General features: G+C 38.4%; 2 protein-coding genes across 2 annotated transcripts in view; one reads left to right on the top strand and one right to left on the bottom strand.

Moving 5' to 3' along the window:
- The window catches only part of DOCK2 (dedicator of cytokinesis 2), a 157,473-nt gene that overhangs the window by 68,768 nt on the left and 70,115 nt on the right, over window positions 1-18,590 (top strand). The gene's annotated exons all lie outside the window — the stretch shown is intronic.
- INSYN2B (inhibitory synaptic factor family member 2B) lies at window positions 538-8,207 on the bottom strand. Its single transcript, XM_062502555.1, has 3 exons — window positions 6,829-8,207; window positions 4,118-4,192; window positions 538-724 (listed from the first exon to the last, which is right to left on the bottom strand). Exons 1-3 carry the CDS (start codon window positions 8,205-8,207, stop codon window positions 538-540), a joined length of 1,641 nt encoding a protein of 546 aa, XP_062358539.1.

Below are 18,590 nucleotides of genomic sequence, written 5' to 3'. Positions count from 1 at the left end.
TGTTTAATATTAGATGACAGCAACAGAAATATCTCAGTGGGGATGTGAAATAATTCTAATTTTCTCCTTCGAGAAGAGATTTCTTTGAAAAATTTAGGTTTCCCTGAATTTGTTATTGATGATGTGGTTTGTTCAAAGCTCGATGAAGTTTTTGCCTTTTAGTTCTTGCTGTTTATAAATGGGAAATGAAGGCTGTGTGACATGCTTAGCTTTGCCTACAGGTGTTTTTAAAGCAGAGATTTAAACCTTGTTATTTTTGGACGGTTGAAAAAAGGTCTTTACAAAGCATATGAAAGTGTCCTTGAAAAAAATGAGAACTTCCTTTCGAAAGAAACAATTTCTTTTCTTGAAAATAGTATCTTCATGCACCTTTATTCAGTAAGCCGATTTAAATAAATTCAGTTATTTTGATTTTTCAGATACTCTAATTAAACATTCTTAACCTTTGTGATTTCACAATAGCACATTTTCAGGTGTGTGCTCTCAAGCTCTTTCCATTTGAGTGTCTTTTGAAATGTAAAAGGATGCATGAGGAAGTCAAATCCACCAGAAGCATTTTCTTTTCACCTTTTTTGTCTTTCTCCTTAACTCCTTTTTCTCGGGAGCTGGAGGATCAGGCGGCAGCTTCTGAGGAGAAGCTGAAGCTGCATTTTGCTCTTCATTGTCCAGTGTTTTCAAAATCTGATGGAATCTTCCTTCTTGTTGTCTGAAGTCATATTCTACACTATGGAAAACAAATTGAGAGACCTATGCTAGTAAGTGAGAAAATCCCCCTTTAAAGTATGTATCAAAGGCTGCTTCCCTCCTCAGAACAACTTGGTGTTATTCAGTGATACAGCCTGGGGTAAACACAACTGGTTTAGGGGTTGCTCCTTTGAAAATAATTTTTTTTTTGGGCAAAAAATTTTACTTCATGTGAGTTAAGAACTCCAACATTGTTCCCAAAGCAATGGGACAGAAATGAAAATGTACTAGGATGGCCTTTCGATACATTTTATTCAAAGGACAGATTTTGATCACATAATCTAAGTGTCATATATTCATAATTAAAAACTCTCACATGCTTAACTTTTTTAAATGTGAGTGTCTCCCACTGGAACACAGGCTAGGAACAAAAAAAATGAAATTAAGCCAGTAGGTAAGTCTTTGAGATAAGTGGTGTTAGTTAAGTAAAATAGAACTAATTTCCTCAGTTGAAAGCCCTAATTATTATTGATATCAAACAAGAGCCAAGATGTTAATTAGATAACAGCAGATGAGTGCATAGAATTAAATATGAGGTTCAAAAGAATCAGTGTGGACAAGGATTAAGCAGTATTGTCTGTATTTTCCTTATTTCAATCATCTTTTCTGGGCAGGAGAGTGAGTTGTGTCAGCTGTGGTTGCTGTGAAGGTTTTAGGGGAGAGTAGGAAGGTTGTATTTGCCATGATGGGAGGAAAAGAGCATCATTGAAGGGGGCTGGGATGTCACTTCAAGACCCTGAAGGTGATTTTGACACTGATCAGAAGAAAACTGTAAAGTTAGTAAATGCGCAAATCTCTAAAAACTTTTAATTGTATTTGTATACAAAATCCATAAACATCACTAAATAGTATGTTAAAATAAGCTAGATTGTTTCCCTTAATTCATGTGTCTTGGCATTTTTTTATGAAACAGTGAAACTCAATGGATAAAATGAAGCAGGAGGATTATTTAGAAAAGAGTAGAAGGAGCTCTTGAATGAGAAACGATGCATAATAAATACAAAAAAAAGCAGAAGGAAGTGATATAAAATCAGTGGCTCTTGCATTTCATCAGTTTATTATTAAAACTGCAACTTAATGCCTTTCGATAGTCACAGACCAAGGGCTCTGGGGAATGGAATGTTGTGTTTATAGAATATGTAAGGGTAGCATCTGCTCATGTTCCTTTTCTCCACCCTTCTCCAGAGTTTTTAATTTAATGTTGGAGATATCATCTCCAGAGACAAGAGGTCAATTCAGCCTTCATTTAATACTACCCATGATAACTGGCTTTGGTAGCTACTTGTATTTGTTTATTACAATATAAACATTTCTATTACATGATCTAGATGGAAAATCCCAAGCCTGGAATCCCTGCTGGGTAGTTAATAAAGCTGAATTTACAGTCACTGCTAGGCTGAAAAGCTCTTTATTACTTTAGTGATCAGTGTAATTCACTCGGGGATTTCTGTGAGATTTCTGCATTGTTTGACTTGGGGGCTGTGTGTGATAAAGATGGTTCAGTGACAGCAACGCAGCTCTCTGCATGTGCAGGGCTTGCAGCAGTGAGACTGAGGTTCTCTAAGAGCAGGAAAACTGGGAGCAAGATAAACCACTTAATTTTGTAATCACTGTGTTGCTGTCTTAGGGGAAAATACTTGCATGAGCATTTCAGGCCACATAAAAGACAGGAATTGCACGTGTTTGTCTGAAGCAAACACTGATAATTGTTTCTTTCAGAATATTTTCTAATGAACTTCAAATATTAGTCACTCAGAATGCTTTTTTCATAACCACATCCTGTGGAACACCTCTGTAAATCAAAAGCTATTGTTTCCTTTTGTTTCCTCTTTGTCCCTTAAAAGTAGAAACTTTTTAGAGCATCTGTGTTCTGTACATGTTCTATTAATCATTGCAGTGTGAGCCTCCAGGCACCATCATTGTTGCAAACTACCTGGTAAATCAAAAAGGCCCCTGAATGTTTTCTTACTTCCTCTGTTCTTTCCTTTGAATGATGGTGCTTGTTCAAGATATATCCTGTGCTGAAACCATGTAAATTTAAATACACAGGGTATTTTTCCAAAGAGAGAAGGCACCCTGTAGTCAAGGGTGGCCTGTATATTAATTCTAAGGAGTGACCTTTTCATGTCTAGTCCCATAAACCACACAGAGATTGTAAAGGAATTTTTTTTTTTTTTTAAATAATGAATACAGTCTATGCTCTTGGATAAGTCGTGTAACTTCCCAGGGTATCCAGGGGCCTGTGAAGAAGACCTACAGCTTTGTCTCAGAGAAGTTGTGGTGTTCAATTTTTGACATGTTAATTGCTTGGAAGTTTCATTATCAGGGCTTTAGGACATCAATATGGGACTGAGTTGCATGCTGAACCACAGGTTCCAGTGCTGTTTCCGGTTTATTAAGCTCTTTGCTAAATTTGGTTCGTGCAAATATAATAATATGCAGTGTGAAAAAAACACTTCCATGTGGGTATTTTCAATTAATTATTTCCATTTAAATAATTAAAGTTATAATGATTACAAACTTTTGAAAGTAGTGGTCTGCCATGTTCTTTGAAATGAAGAGAAAGGTTTCAGCCTCAAAGAGAAATTCTCTTACCCTTTATTTTCATAAATGTAATCAGCTAACCCAAGGTATGGGTTTTCTGCCTTGTAACTGAGCTTGCAGAGATTAAGTGATGTCTTTATAAATTCCCCTGCTGAGTGTACAAGATACGTGTACAGTACAAGCAAAACTTTGTACCTGCAGGCTTTGGGGTTGATGTCTGGACAGCTGAAGGCTCTTACAGTGTTTGTACAGACACAGCATTTGAAACATGTGCAGCTCCCAGAACACAGCCCTGCAAAGCTTTCTGGCCATAAGGGTTTAGTATAAACTGCACTTTAAATCTGAAGGAGCCTACACTCAAACTGCATTCCCTGAAATTAATAACAACTGAGGTGAAAAGTGTGGGAATTCTGCACATTAACATGAACTGTAGTTGCAGCTCACTGACATTCAGAGAGCTGAGGGTTTCTTTTCCAAGATCTAAAATTACTACAGGAACCCTAGCTTTAAAACATATCACACAGAGGAATTTAATAATCAGAAATGGCATCACAGGTTTTCAAAGCATGCCAGTAATAACACCGTGAAACTTTAGAGGGAAGTTTCTGTTTGAATTCTCCCAAGTCCAGTCCCCCTTTCCTTTCAGCTAGCACCCCTGTGAATTATTTTCTGCTTGGGGAACAAACCAAGCTCCTCATACAAACCACTTGTTTTTTTTCTTAAATCTGGGTTAGACACAGTTGAGGCTTTTTATAGGTGTGACCAAATCACTGCTTTGTACAACCGGGGGTGTCCAGGCAGGACAGAGCTGTGAGAGGGAGCGAGGTACCTGTAAATGATGCACGCAGTGTTCTGGCAGGTGCTGCAGTTGTTGAGGTCCTGCCCAGTGTGGTAGAAGTTACGCCTGGAACAGACAGCAGTTCATGAGATGTGGAGTTATAGACACAACAACAGAGCTCTGAGTCTTTGATGAACAAAAGCCATCCTGTTCACACCCGCTGTTAGCCCTACTAGAAATTCTAGCTCCAAATTCTAAGTTGGAAGATTTCTCTAGGAACACACAAACCCTATGAGCCTTGTCTTGCACTTTTCCCACCTCATACTGGTTTTGGTTGTTGTTTCTTGCATAAATACTTGCTGTGAAAACACTTAGACATGAGACTGCTTCTAACAAACACTCCAAAAAAAAAAAATCCTTGCAATTTGCTGAATCAGTCTGATCTCTGTCCTTATGCTTTCCAGTCTTCCCTTTTCATGTTTCCTTATTTGAATATAACCAAGTCAGATTTTTACTGCTGATAAATTCATAGTGTTGAGAAAGCAAGAAAAGTGAGTTTTCATGCTTAACAACAAGTGGAGCTGAAATATTTTTATGATGGAGAGATCTGCATTAGAAACAGGTTGAGATTGTTGGCTCATTATGTCTGAAGAAAGTGTACCACTTATACTTAACGAGTTTTATTTGAATTAGGGGAGATCAGTTGGTACCAAAATAATTTTCTGATTGCTTTGGGGAAAATGAGAGTTCTTCATGTGCCTTGTTGTGCTATCAATACAAGTGTTTGGAACATTCAGTGTTACCGTGAGATGAATCTGCCAAGGTGGATTGAAGCATCTCATTAAATTTCAGAGTGACACTTCAAGAAATTTGACAATTTTTTTCTTTTCAACTATGTGGTAACTGAGCAGAAATGGATTACAAATATTATTGGATAATCTGACCATGCTGCACAGCAAATTAGTCTTTGCTATGGGCAAATTTGTAATTGAAACTTAGGTTCTCCCCTAGAGAACTGTGTGCAGGGGAGAAGGAGTGGGTGTTCTTTTCTCTCACCTCCTAAGGAAACACACTCAGGTGATGTCTGGATGAAGATCACAGCAGAAAAATGACTGCTGAAACTCGAGGCATACTTGGATCCCAGCCTCGAATCTTGCCTCTTACCTGAATTTTTGGGGTTGTAAATATTTTTTTGCATTTTCTCTGTTAGTCTGTGTACATGGATTTTGTGCCTTGTGTTTAGGTTATTAAAAATTTGTTGCCAGAAAAGCATAAGGAACAAGACTCTGAGTGGGAGTTTCTGGAGCTGAATTGTATGGGGAAAATGTTATATAGAACAAGAATTTATGTGGGCACAGTGGAAGTTAATGAAAGTGTTTTCATGCTAACAGCCAGATGGACATTGCCAGTTAATGTTTCCAGATAAAAAAAGGCAATATATATGGAGTAAAATCACATGTTAACTTGATTTATAGTATTTAAAAATTTTAATTCTTAGTTGAATTGTGAATTGGAAAGTTATTCAACAGACATACATGTTAACTTCAATTCCATGCTAAAATACTTGGAAAAAGAAAAAATTCTTTAAAATAGACTTTTTATTTTTTTTTCTTTCCTTCAGAAGTTGTTAGAAAATTGGGGTGTATAAAGTTGTGGCCTCAGTTAGTTTTATCCTGAGAGTTCTGCCCACATGTGAGCACGGCAGTGTCACACTCTGGGCTCTTTCTGCAGCTGCACCTACACAAAACCCCCAGTGCAGCTTTTTTGTTGTGGTGTTTGCACAGTTTGTAGAAATGTAGAAATATACAGAAATACAGAAATGTAGAATATTACCTGACTTGGTCATTACTGTAATCAGTAAATACAACTGATACACATTATCTTATTTTAAAATTAAAGGTGCAGTTGCATGCATAAGTGATTTATCTACATGCATGAGATTTCTGTGCTAAAGATCAAATTTCTGGTAGCATAGTCTCTTCATGTTCTTTTTTGTTTAAAAAATGAAATGGAATCTTTATTCCCTTGATTTATTTCTGAGTTTCTAAAAGATAGATTGTTTGAAGGATATACTACTTTACAACAAAACAGAACTTTAAAGTGTGTACCAGATGCATTTACTGTAAGTAAGTGATGCTGTTGATAGTTTGGAAAGCTCTACTAGGATATTCTGAAACCTGTTTTGAGGATAAAAATATTTAAAATTCTATTTTAACTTTGTCAAATTTTTAAATCTTAGTTTCATTTATGGAATTATTATTACTTATAATGCATAAATTACTTATAATGCATAAACACCGCTTGCAGCCTTGGCACAGTCCCTGTGTCACTATACTGACAATAAATACAGGGGGTTTTTTACATGGTTATGGGGGTGCAGAAGGGAGCCACTCTGAAACCTGAGAGTCTGAAGTGAGTTCTTGCTGACAGAGCCTTCACATGCTCTGTCCTTAGTTCTGAGTCTGGCACTCCATGGGTGCCTGATCTTGCCATGCTTTGACACCTTAAATCTAAGTAGCAAAGGGAGTTGATAAGCTGGTCTTGCACTGGATTTTGTAAAGGCAGTGTCAGCTAAAGCCAAACTATGAAGGGACTTGCCTCTCTGCTGAGGCCTGAATACCACAAAAAGGGTGCAAGATACATTTTTGCAAACTCATCTTTAAATACCAGAAGAGCTGTGTTTCTCAGCAGCAAAGGTTAAAAGAATGCTAACATCTAGTTTATACTTCTGATGAATTACTAATATTAAAAATGAACCATACCCTTCACTGAGGGCTCTGGATTTTTCCAGGTCTTGGATTACATTCAAAAGGACTTTAATCTTCTCCTGGTTCGACTGCAAGGATTCCTCTACAGACTGCAGCCTGCCTTGTAGGGCACAGAGTTCGCCATGTTCCGAGTGAATTTGATTTATTTCGTTAATCTCTTTGTTGCTTTGCGGGTTTATTTCATTCCTTGGTGGATAAGACTTTCTGTGAAATCCTTCTAAACAGCTGTTACACTGGGAAACATCTGACTGGGTGGAATTTTTCTCCATTTCAGTACTACATGACAGACAGGGTTTTGATGCTTTGCTGCTGGTGAGTGACGCTGTTGGGAAATTATCACTTGGTAACATCACACAGCTGGAATCTGGCTTGTGCTCTCCTGCCTGCTGACAGTCTCTGAGGAAACAAGGAGATGAGCTGGGATTTGATGGGGGTGACAGTGGAGTAGTTTCCTTACTGCGGGCGTCTTTACTGGCTACAGGCAGCTCAGAATTGCTTTTCTCCACTTCAGCAGCAGCAGCAGAGTGGGGGTTACATTCACTGCAGTCCACAGAATTGCTTAGGCAAGGCTCTGCTCTTTCAGAATCAGATGACAGTGTGCTGTTTTCATGACTTTCGTTGCTATTGATGACAGTAGAAGAATGCAGTGAATTACTTGAGACGGTGGTTGTGTCTGGTGCATCCAGAGGAACGTTCCTGTCTTGTGGAAAACTCACATGAATGTATTCAGGCACCTGTGTAGACGCAGTTGTCTTGTCTGACGCTGAGAAATCATCCGAGTACCTCGGTCCATTGCTTTGTGCTTTTGATGACCTTTGACCCAAGCCCACCTCACTATTCCTGCATCCATCCTCCAAGTCATTACTTATCCTCAAGTAGCAGAGCTCTGAGGACAAAACATCTGGTTCACAAAGGTTGCCATTTACCTGGATAGAATTTGTAGGCTCCGCTGGCATTTCTGTCAGTGATTTGCTTACTGTCAGCCTTTTCCTTTTAAAAACTGGGAAGTGTTTCCTGAGGCTGGGAGAAGTTTGTATGGCAATATTCCGAAGCCCCTTCTGAGCCCTTGGAAAAGTTGGAGACTGAGTTAGCAAAAAATTGTGATCCCTAAACAGTTCTGTTTTTCCAGTTGTGAGTGCTGTGTCTCGGGCAGGATGAGCTTCCAGCTCTGCCTTGGTGCTGACACCATCCTCCTTGAACCGGACCTGCTGGGATTTGGTCCTGCGGTGCTGGGGGTGTCTCACAAAATCCGCCGAGTCCAGACTGTTCCTTTTCAGTAGCACTGGTCGCATCTTCATGTTTTGCTGGGCCATTGAATCACAATTTAAAGTCTGTAAGTAACGCGTTTCTTTGCGACCCATTTCATTTGACATTTGACCTGTATATTAATATTGTTCCTAAGATACAAATTAACACCTTACTCCTGGAGCTTATCATTCTTCTCCTTGTCATTAAATGTATTTTCAACTGGCATGTTCTCTTTAGGGATCCTCTTTCAAACTTAATTGCTGGTTAGACCAAAAACTGAGATAAATTAAATATAAAATTTAAGGAAAGATTTCCTGTAGCTTGGGAATGCAGAAATCCTTTTACCTACAGCTAACATGGTCTTTGTATTACAAAATTGCAGCAGGCTGTTTCAGTTAGCTAATTTAAAGGTAAGGTTGAGTCTATGGCTTTCCTGGTGGCTCTCATTTGACTGCAGCTCTCCATTAGGGATCCAGGTTTTTTTTCTGATGGACCAGTCACATGTGTTTTATTTGCATGTTGTCTAAAGAAGCGTGGTAAATTTTGGGGGCACTTTCATTTCTGATGCATAGTTGTACTGATGGAATATATCCATTAATACCAAACTGAATTGCTTTCTTTAGAGATATTTTTTCTTCCTCAGCCATCTTTTTAATGTCCAATTGAAACTAATCTTCCCAAGCAGGTAAGGAAAATGGCAACACTTATGACTGGGGCAAAATACAGCATCCAGCGGGATTCAGTGTGAAAAGTTATTGATGCGTGGTTGTTACTGCAGCTCTTACAAACAGCAGGCAGATCATACCCAAAGGCTTGACACAGTTCTGTGAACAGGACAGAGGTCCAGGCTGGATAACCAGAAAAAGCAGAATAGCAGAAAGTGTTCCCTGAAAATAAAAAGACAACAGTTGTAGCTGAGCAAACTGGCAAATGGTGTGATCTTCTTCTGCTGTCTCCTAGTAACTTTGCACCATCACTACTTCTGCAACTTTGGCAATAAGATACTTGTACAGAAACTGAAAAATGTTCTGCAATTTTGAAGTAGCTTAAGGTTTTTTTAATATGAAATAGAATGCTCAAAAATGGATATATGTATTTATATACAACAGATACAAAATATAATAATTCTGGTCCCAAATGCAGATATTAAAACTTAAGCAGTCAGATTTGAAAAGGCCATTAAATCCTGTTATGGATGAAATAGCCAAAACTGAACAATACAAATGTGAGTTCTTAATTTGGAGGGAAGCTGAGGCTTGAACAAAACTCAGATTGTTTCTTTTTTCTTTTGAAGTTGTTAATTTTCGAGTGTTCAGATTTGAGGACAAGATTGCAGCTAAATTCCCAACACAGTGATAATTTACTATTAATCCTGTTCCCTGTTAATTCACTGGTCATTTCATTAGCCTTACTGCTTCCATTAGCTCAGAACCTTTAATTTAAGCATTGCACAGATTTTACCATATTTAATTTACAAGAATTGAGGAGATGGGTGCAGTGGGAAAGATCTCGTTATAGAATATAGCAAACTGTTATGTAGCATCATGTAACATTTAGGCACTGTAATATAATTTAAGCAGAGTAATGTGGTATTACTCTCTTATAAAGTTTTAGAAGAAAATGAGTGTTGCGTTATTTCACTGCAGAGAGAAATGTCACATAAGATATTGAAGAAATAAATATGTGCATTAATACCAAATTTTAGTTCTGTGATATGCATGAAGTCATGAAAATCTCTGTGAAGGTTGTGCACTGGAAACAAGAATCACAGTAAACAAGTCCAGCAGTTTCTGCAAACAGCATTCCAGTGCCAAGTTCTGAGTTCTCACATCACCCACTAATTACCAGAGACATTTTATGGTTTTGTTTGAGAATTTATCCAAATATTGCAGCAGCATTCTCCCCATCACAGCTGCTGTGCTCCAGGCAGATTGACTACTTTAAGTTATACTTGCCCAATTAAATTCCAAAAGAAGCTTTAAAAAGCTAATCCTTTGTGTTTTAAATAAAAGTAAAAGGCCCTTAAGGGTTTTATGAGAGCTCTCTCCTTTGACTGTAGAGGCATTTGAGCTACATTCCTGCATTCTTAATTTGAAAATTGCTATTTTATCTCTGTTGATTTTTAGCTACCTTGTCATCCAATACTCTGGGTTTACTATGAATTGTAATGAACATTTTGGTGCTGTTGTTTATATTAAATCAAGCTGAAAGAAAGGAAATATATAGCAAGGCGTGTTCTAATATTTGGACTGGAAACCCAGACTGGTGAACATCAATGAGTTACAGGTGTCTGTTCTTGAGTTAACAAATCAGTGCAACATTGCCAGTTACAAAATTCAAATAACATTTTCCCTTGCCCAGCATCTAATTCTTCATTCTTTCCTGACACAGCAATTTAAAGTTCTTGTTTTGCTCATTATTTGGCATCAACTGAAGTAGGAAAAATCCTAAGGTTCCATTTCATAGTGATGCTTTCAATTTGTTAATTTAACTTATTTCACTCATAAAGAAAAGATTAAGTCAGTTTTAAATTAATATCTTGTAGTAATAGTAGCAGTTTTAGTAGAAGAAATTTACTGGGGTTTAATGTTCCATGGCTCCATGACCTCACATCCAGCTCTGCAGCCTCTTCCTGCCCATCCCTTCCCTGGGCACTGCCCACGGTCCCAAGGCAATGTCTTGTGCCTTGGCTGCTCTGCTCCATGAGCTCTGTGGGTTTGTTCCACTCTCTCCATCCCCAGCTGGACAAGTGCCCTGTGAGGTGCTGGATGGTTCATGTTATTTTTAATTAATTTACATTTCATGTTCCGCTTTCCAATGTTTTGAATATGTGAATCTGACTGATGTTGCTGCTTTTTTTTTTTTTTTTTTTTTTTTTTTTTTGGCTTGGCTGATACAGTTAAAAAAAATCTTGACTTTTAAGGTCTCTGCATGCTTTGCATACACAGTTCTTAGTGGCAGTAGTTACTCTTCAGTGTAAAATTATCCTTGTTCCATTGAAATTGTATCCCAGGGTGTAACAGGTGAACTCTCTAGAAGACACTCAGGTGCAAAGCCTGCCCCCTCAAACAGCAATAGAACTACTTTTCCAGTCTGGGGATTGTGGATTCGAGTTCTTAGAAATGCACACACAGCTTAGTCAGACTGCCAGGCAGAGGAAGTTTGACAAGAAGACATCAGTATTTTTTATATAGTGTTTCTTCCACCTTTCCTGCCTCTGCCCTCCCAATTTTTTCAACAGAGTCAAATGTATTTTTTTGGTACATATTTCAGTTTAATGGGTGAAGCTGTGGGTAGAGAAATGCAGATGGTGAGGATAAATGGAGATTACAGGGAATTCCACAGAGTGAAAAGCGATGCAGCATCAGACAGTGGGGATCTTGGAAGAGTGCAGATGTGTGAGAGTGGTGGTTCTGGGGTTTTCTGCAGTTGGTGGCAAAATTTACTTATTTCACACAGTTTTCAAATCCTTTCAACTGCAGTTGGATACCTTAACTTTTCATTTGACAAGTTTGTTCAAAATATGAATGTTTTTCTTACAATATAAGTGAATTTTTGTATATTTTAGAGCTTTTTTCCCTTATGAATGTTTTGAAAATGATATTTCTTGAAATTAAATGTTTGGAGAGAACCTTTTCAATAAATAAAGGAACTAGGTAAAAGTTTGTGGGGGCTTTCAATAGGAAGATGGTTAATGTAATTTGCCTTCCACTTTTGAGCATCCACACTTTAAATTTCCCGATTCACTCTTATGGCAGTGGGTTGGAATAAGGTGATCTTTAAGGTCCCATCCAACATAAACTCTTCTGATTCTGTGATAGGTGACAGCTGTAATAGCTGTAAGATAATGTATTCAGACTTGGCAGTTTTCTGTCATGACTGATTTGTGGTTTGTCCTGTAGAATACAGATTTTCTATGATGCACATCTAGATGGACATTTTCAGTTTAGAGAGGCAGCTTGCTGTATTTAATTATGGTTTGTGATTGATAATATGGTGTTTTCTGGGTGGGAGATTCTCAAGTTCTAAGAAATTTGTGTGACTCTCACTTTCCCTTCATGCTGCAAATATTTCCAGGGTTCCTAAACTATTGCTGGGATCAGAGGCTGCATGTGGGGGCTGTTGTGAACTGTGGACTTGTCAGTGGCTGCAAACAGCCTGGCCACTTCAGAGCTCTCCAAAAAATTAATATCTGAAATCCACCTTTTTCAGTTAACAAGTCTGAATTAAGGCTTTAAATGTGTTGGTTTGGATGTTGCTTTTCTTCCTCTTCATTTTCTACTCCATCAGAAACTTCAGCAATAGCTGTTGGCCAAGCTGCTCAATTTAGTCAGAGCTCTTCTTTGCGTAAAAGTCACGTTGGGGTTGTTTTCCTCAAAATAATGAGAGTTGTTGAGGATAAGTTTATATACGTTTCTGAAGTCCCTGGAGACTGCAGAGTAACATACATCACCAGCTAGCACGGAGAGCTAGAGATGGATTAGAAACCATTGGAATTGGATGATGCTGAAAATTACCTCTTTTTCCTGTCCTTCTTTCTTGCAGAGGGAAATGGATGGAAATGTGCTCAGAGTTCCAGAGGAACTGCATGCAAGGAGGCCTCTGAAGGGAATATTTTCAGATGAAAATGGGTGACAGATGCAGAGCCTATAAAGTAGAACCAGTCCCCCAGAAGTGCAAATTTGCAGCTTGTTGTGATACACAGGAAAAGCTGGCAGGGAACAGGAAAGATGAAACTGCTGAGAGAGATTTTTAAATGGGCTCTGTGTACAGGGGCCTGTTGTTGATCACAACAAGGAGTCTTATTGCTTTGGCTCCCACAGAACAAAGCACAAAGCTATTTATGAAAGTAAATGTGTTTATCATAAGAGATGGAGTAATTTGTGGAACATAGTTTTGTACCAGGAGCTTTTTCCAGTGCACAGCTTGTCTAGTGTAATATTCTTCTATTTCTTACTTTAATTGGGCAGCACACAGAATGTTTCTGTTGGTGTGCATGGCCACAGAGGGGTTCTCTGGATGTTCCTGCATGTGCTCAGTTTTACCCTACTGCAGTGGCTTGGTAATGCTGAAGGAACATTGCTTTAGCAAAAAGGACTGAAGAAGGCAAGAACTTCTTTTACAAATCCTGCTGGTGGGTTTTGTAAGCCACCTCCAGGTGGGATCAAGGTGACTGGAGAAGAACATCTAACAGAGATAAGGAATACAGGGTGGGATGGAAACTTCTGTTCTCAGAAAGGGAACATTCCAGTGATGGAAGAGATTACAGGATTTTGTCTTGGATTAATTTTACAGCAAGATGTGAAAATTACTTCAGGTTGGTGAGACTGGGTAGAGAAGATGCTGTGGTATTTACTGCAGCAGAAAATTGACTTAGCTGAGCAAGCTTTGGAATTGGAATGAAAATTGAGTGTGGTTTGCCTATAATTTGACTGAGATGATGCAATGCCATTCCACATGAAGTGCTGAAGATGCACGAAGATAAAACCATGATGATCTTATTTCTGAAACAACTTTCAGAACCATGGTAGTTGAAATCCCTTTATTCTACTTTAATAAAAATAAAAGTTCTTTTCCTTTGAAAAGATTATAGATTCCATTTGCTCTGTCAGAAAAAAAAAGTATTCATGGATTAGAAAACATTTTTATCTCAGTATTTCTTCTGGAGCAGATGCTGGAAATTGTTCGTGCAAGGCTTAGTGTCAGGAGGTAAGATACAGCTCCTTATTCACTTAAGAGGGAAGCATTTCAGTCACATGATTATATACAGATGCAGTTGGAGATTTTTTCAGTGTTAGTTTGCAAAGATGAGTGTTCTTAAAACTGAGAAATTTCTTTTGAAGAATGGCTTGAATGCTTACAGGGAGAAGGAAGTTATTCAATGTGACAGGCTCGTGAGCTGGAAAGTCTCCAAATAGCAGGTTCACAGAAGGAAGTTTCAGTGTTCTTCCTTGTATAAATCTTATCAGTTGAAAAAATATTGCTAAGTCATTGATGTTTGGATCAAAGTGTGCACACGTTTTACACTTTAGATTATTGGAGGTTTATATTCAGGCTTAATCAAGGGTTAACAGAGCTAGATATAGATCTGTAGGTAACCTGTGCATAGGCAGGTCTGCACCTTGTGCTGCTTTGCAGGCCTCAGCACTTGGTTAGAAGCAGATTAATTCATGAAAATGACCCTCTGAACTTTCTCTTTGGTTGTCAATTATATTGACTATGCTTGTTAAAACAGCAAAACTTCGTATTTTTTCCCAAGTTGCAAACTTAAAAACTGCATTTTCATGGTTCCTGTGTGACAGGTTGCCACTGCCCAGCACCTTTCTCCTTTTGAGACACTGCTACAAGAAAAACCATTTAAAACCAGTATAAAGTGGTTTTAAAGACTGTGACTTCAACACTGGAGCTCTTTGCATCATTACAGTATTTATTTAATTCTAAAAGACAAGTTCTGAGTGTACTTGCTGCATCTCCTTAGCTTTTAGTTGGTTTCTGGGGTTTTTTTTCCAAAAATATATCACTTCAGATCAAGAATGACATGGCAAAGCTGCATCCAAAAGTACTTAGCAATGTGTTGTGCTGCAGCTGTGTGGAATGCCTTGTAAGCACTGTGTGTTCAGTTAGGATTCTTTAAGATCTCCAGAACTTTTTTTGACACTTCAGTATGTGGGAGTTTCAGTAAATGTAAGGAGTCAACTGTTACTCTCACTTGTGTCACAAACCTGGGTATTTAGGGAAGCAGTGAGAGAAGAAACCGTGCCAAGCTCTCACTGAAATACATTATCCCATGGCTTCTGTTCCCTAAGTACTGGAACCTGGCTGGGAACATTGTGCCAGCTCTCATTGTGGTAACAAGGCTGGAATTTCAAACTGCATACTGAGGCTTTTCTACCTGTGTTCCTCCAGCTCAGTGAGTGACATCAGGAATGTGAGTAACTGGATATTTTGTCCTCCAGAGATGTATTTTGTGCACTCAGCTGAATGCACCTGGCTGTGCCTCTTGGGTTGGATGCTGGGTTTGAAAAACAGTTTTAGTGTGGGGGAATTGAATTATGGCAGCTCAGACTGGGTCAGCAGCAACAGTAAGTGCAGGAGAGACTGGAATTGTGCTTATTGGCTTTGGCAGGGTGTCTGCAGAGACTGACACTTCCCACAGGCTCCCAAATTGTGGCGCAAAAAGCTACAGGTGGAGGAGAAATGAAGGTTGGGGTACAACGAGCTGGGGAGAAAATCTGCGATCAGTTAGGGCCACGGCTCTTTGCAGTGTCAGAGGAAGATTTTCTCAGGCTTTATCACTCTGCAGAGTAGTGTGCTCAGGCAGTCTGATGCCTTTTGAATGTTTGCAGAATGGAGCTGTGATATGATTGGCAGTAAGGTTGGTAGTTCAAGTTCTTTTGTGAGTTCTGTTTCATTCTATCCTCAACCTCACAGGAGCCAGAATTATCCATTCTGGAGGGGGATTGGTGAGGAGTAGAGCAAGAGAGAAACCTGTGTTTGAGTCTCTGCTATAAGTAATTTTTATATCAAAATACACCAGTCTGCTGATGTTGGAGAGTTCAGTCACATGTATTTTGAGGGGTTACAGTTAAATAGAGGAGAACTGCATGATATATCTTTGCATGTTCGTTCTCTTCTTCCGACTTTGCAGTTGCAAATTTTAGTTCTTGTTCATATCATCAATAGTGAAGACATTAAGGAAATTCGAGGTTCAGATTTATAAGACTTACAAGTATTTGGTAAGAACACAACTCTTGGAACCATGACTTAACAACTTAGTAGCTTCATGTTGCAATAGAATAATGGCAAGAGACAACAATGGTATGTTTTACTTGTGTCTGGTCTGTTGTGCAATACTTCTCTTTAAATCCATGAGAAAGGCAGGAGGTTTAGTCTCCTTTATGAACATTGTAAAGGTAGTTTTTAGAGTTGTGTTTTAAGTCTGCTTCACCAACTTATCCATAATTCTCTGTGACTTTAAGCTGTCAATTTATACACCGCTTCTAGCCTGTATATTTAAACAGTCTGCACCTTAGTGTTGTTTGTGAGGTGCACAGATTATTATTATGCAGGGCAAGTGCCTTTCTATTTGAATTGCAGCATCATTATTGCCAGACTACCTTTTCTAAAGGTAGAGAGAACTTGCTTCTGAAAAGCCTTGCTTTTTGTGAGGAGAGTCTTTGAAAGAACCCCCACTTCATTTAATTATTTATAGCCTGAAAAATAATGTAGCCTTACAATTGCTCTCCAAGCTTCACACCAATCCCCATGTAAGGAGTACCAGGAAAATGAAAGTTCCTCTGCAGCTCATGCTTTGACAGAGACACCCATTATAAGTTACAGCATTATTCCCATGTGTAGCGTTATTTTATATTATTAAAATGTTTATGACTAGATACTGGTTTTTCTTCAAAGCAGTAGAATAAAAATTGAGTCAAAACTTGTCCCACTGGGGTAAGACAAGCAACTGGCTAATTTGTTCTTCACATTTGATTCAAATAATATTCTTTAATTTTTACCACTTTTTGGTAGCTACTGCTGGCTTGGAGCAGATAATGAGAGCTAAAATTGTCTCAGTACTAACAGGTACTGAGGAATGCTGGAACATGGAATGCTCACAAAAATTGCCAAGCAACTTTTTCTCCTGGTATTTAAAAGAAAACGTGTGTTTCTTCTTCATCCAAAACTTGTTTAGGTTCTCATGAAGCTGGAAACAGCCTGAACTACAAAGGTATGGCACACTTGGCTGGAATTCAAATGGGCCTGATGACTGAAGGGCTTAGGTGAACTATTAAAAAACCTTAAAACTAAAAGGATGAATTTACATTTTTTCTGTCAACCTTGTAACTGTTTGTCTATATTCAGCTCTTAATCTTGAAAATATTTGTTATTTCTTAATAGTCAAGAAATACTAATGTAAATATTTTCTTAAATCTGTCAGTTCTCCATGTAGAGAAATTGAGACTCTGCAGTTTGAGGTCATTGCTGGAGAATCCACAATGCCCCCAAGTTAAGGGCTGAGATTCAGTAGCTGGGGGTCTTTGGCACAGAGCATAACTCCAATAAAAACAGAGGATGTAGGAAATTCTGTGAAACTGTGGGCTCTTAGGGGGAGGAAATACTGCATGTAGTGAGATAATAATTACAATATTTGAAAGGAATTCAATCCCATGGCAGAAAAAATGAAATGATGACACTTTATTTTGCATTGAGATGAGGAGAGAGAATGATCTGGTAACACACTAGAGTATCACACAGACAAATTTATGTCCTGCTGGGCAGATTCAGAATAATGGATCTTGTGTCTGGTCTGTCCTGGAATGTGTCCAAAGAGCAAAGGTGCAATCTTGGTTTGCAAAAGTAAATCACAAAAGTGTAGATAAACATTTCACTCTCCTCTCGGGAAAGGTGATGCTTCACCTTGTTGAGTTTCTAAGATGGCACCAGAGAGGGGGGAGGTGACCCTTTGATGACCTCCTGATGGTCATCATGGGAAAGATGGATGTGTCTGGACACTCCAAGGGCTCTGAACCTTGCTGGAGAAATGAACACCTTTTTGGGCAACACAAGCTCATGTTCCAGTGATGTCAGGCAAAACAAAAGCCTGTTTATTTCCTTGCCTTTCCCATTCCAGGTATTTCTCAGTATTGGCACCTTATAACTGATTTGATACATTGTATAAATTCAGATATCTTTTTTTTAGCTTACAAAGTCATATTTAGATAGTCAGAGAAATTAATACTTGATGATACATCTAATAAATCTGCAGTGTCCTGAGCTGTGTGGCACCTGCTTGTCACTCAGGGTTGAGGGTTTTGGTATTCAGTCTTTACCGTGGCTGGCAGTTTGAAGAAGTCCAGAAGTTCTGTTTGGGAGCTGCAATAAGCATTACTAAAAGATTGCACAGAAATAAGTATCTTCAAGAAATTTTTGTGTACTCAAATTATTTTTCTACAAGTGAGGGCAACAAATTTCAAAGAAGACAGGAGACAGAAGACATGCAGCACTCTACAAATTAATAAAAACTTCAGTTCCTCATATGCTTTGAAATATGTGAAGTCCTTTGAAAGTAATATGTAAGTTAATTGCATAAGCTGATGAATATTGGCTTAAACCCACTTTCCCTGTACTCTCTAATTCTCTACTAGGCATAAGGATGCAGAATGGCCCAAGTAATTGAGTATTTTACATGATTGTATCATCTCTAGTTGGAGAAAAAAAGAGCAATCTCTGAAGTAGTTACATAATATGGAATATGGCCTGCCCTGTCTCAGGAACAAAGATGACCTTTCTTCTTTTTTGTATTTCTGGGATGATCTCCCAGGGCCTGTTAGTGAAATATCAGCACTTTTATAGAAGTTCCTTCCTTCTTTCATTATTCCATATGAACATTGTGTTGCCTTAATGGCCCCGCAATGGGGTTATTTTCAGAAAAATGTAGTATTTTTTATTTTAAAGAATAATTTCAGTGTAAAAGGTCTCCTTGGGGGTAGCTTCAGTTTTAATTTGGG

Source organism: Cinclus cinclus, chromosome 14 (assembly GCF_963662255.1).
Source record: "Cinclus cinclus chromosome 14, bCinCin1.1, whole genome shotgun sequence".
NCBI classification, from domain to species: Eukaryota; Metazoa; Chordata; class Aves; order Passeriformes; family Cinclidae; genus Cinclus; species Cinclus cinclus.
Note: the sequence above shows the minus strand (reverse complement) of the source record. Positions and strands in the feature narration are given on the sequence as shown.